This window comes from Mesitornis unicolor, unplaced genomic scaffold (genome assembly GCF_000695765.1).
Source record: "Mesitornis unicolor isolate BGI_N332 unplaced genomic scaffold, ASM69576v1 scaffold30021, whole genome shotgun sequence".
Lineage (NCBI taxonomy): Eukaryota > Metazoa > Chordata > Aves > Mesitornithiformes > Mesitornithidae > Mesitornis > Mesitornis unicolor.
In genome coordinates, this window is record NW_010166254.1 from 1 (window position 1) to 873 (window position 873).

General features: G+C 60.4%; 1 protein-coding gene across 1 annotated transcript in view; it reads left to right on the top strand.

Annotated features, from left to right (window-relative positions):
* Positions 1-770: 770 nt before the first annotated feature.
* Positions 771-873, top strand: part of LOC104548792 (occludin-like) — a gene marked incomplete at its 3' end in the record, with an annotated part of 1,935 nt that continues 1,832 nt past the window's right edge. Inside the window, exon 1 of the mRNA XM_010194907.1 lies at positions 771-857. Coding sequence (XP_010193209.1) covers positions 771-857 — 87 coding nt within the window. The remainder of the gene's footprint in view (positions 858-873) is intronic.

The window sequence follows — 873 nt, forward strand, 5'->3', positions numbered from 1 at the left end:
GAGGGGGGGGGGTTTGGGCATCACAGCGAAGTGCTCTGGGATGGCGGCTGCACACCAGACCCCTGGTTCCCACCTTTGCTGCAGGTTAAGGGGTGCTACCCCCCACCAAACACCCCCACCCCATGGGTCTGATCCTGCCTGGCATTGCTGGCCAGGTTGGGTTTCCCACGAGGGTTCAGGTTTCCCCTGCGCTGTGCCCCACTGCGATCTTGGGGGGGGTGGGGGGTGGGGTCTCTGCATCGATTTTGGAAAAAAAACCCGAATTTTTGAAACCCAGTTTGCCACTTCTCACTGAGTTTGCTAATGGGCCCAGTGCTGTTATTGTTATTATCTTTCTTTTTTAATCCAGCCAGATCTGCTTACGGAGGAGCCCTCGGGGTTAGCACTGGCCTTGGGTAAGAGGTTTTCTGGTTTAATTAGAATTTTAACAATCTGGTGCATTCAGGCGGAGTCTGACGGCTGTGATCGGGGGGCCAGGGGGGTCTGGGGCCAGCATGGGCTGTGGCGTGACCTGGGAGCTACTGGGTGAGTCACTCCTCCCCGTGCCTCAGTTTCCCCATGAGTGGTAGTGACTCGTGGCGTGGCGTTGGGCACGGGCGGGCGGTTCTTGACGGTGTCTTTGGGCTGGTGACGGGGAGGGGGGAGGACGGTGACCAAAGTCCCTGGTTGGGAGCGTGGAGACGTAGAAACCCAGCGGTGCCGCCTCGCACAGCTCCATTCACCCTCCTGCCAGGCTTCGCCGTTGCCACCCCTTCACGCCGGACCCCACCATGTTCAGCAAGAAGTCCTATGACGGCCCCCCAACGGGGTACGGCCCCCCCACGGGGTACGGCTCCCCCATGGGCGATTACAGCTACGACTACGGTGCCCGCT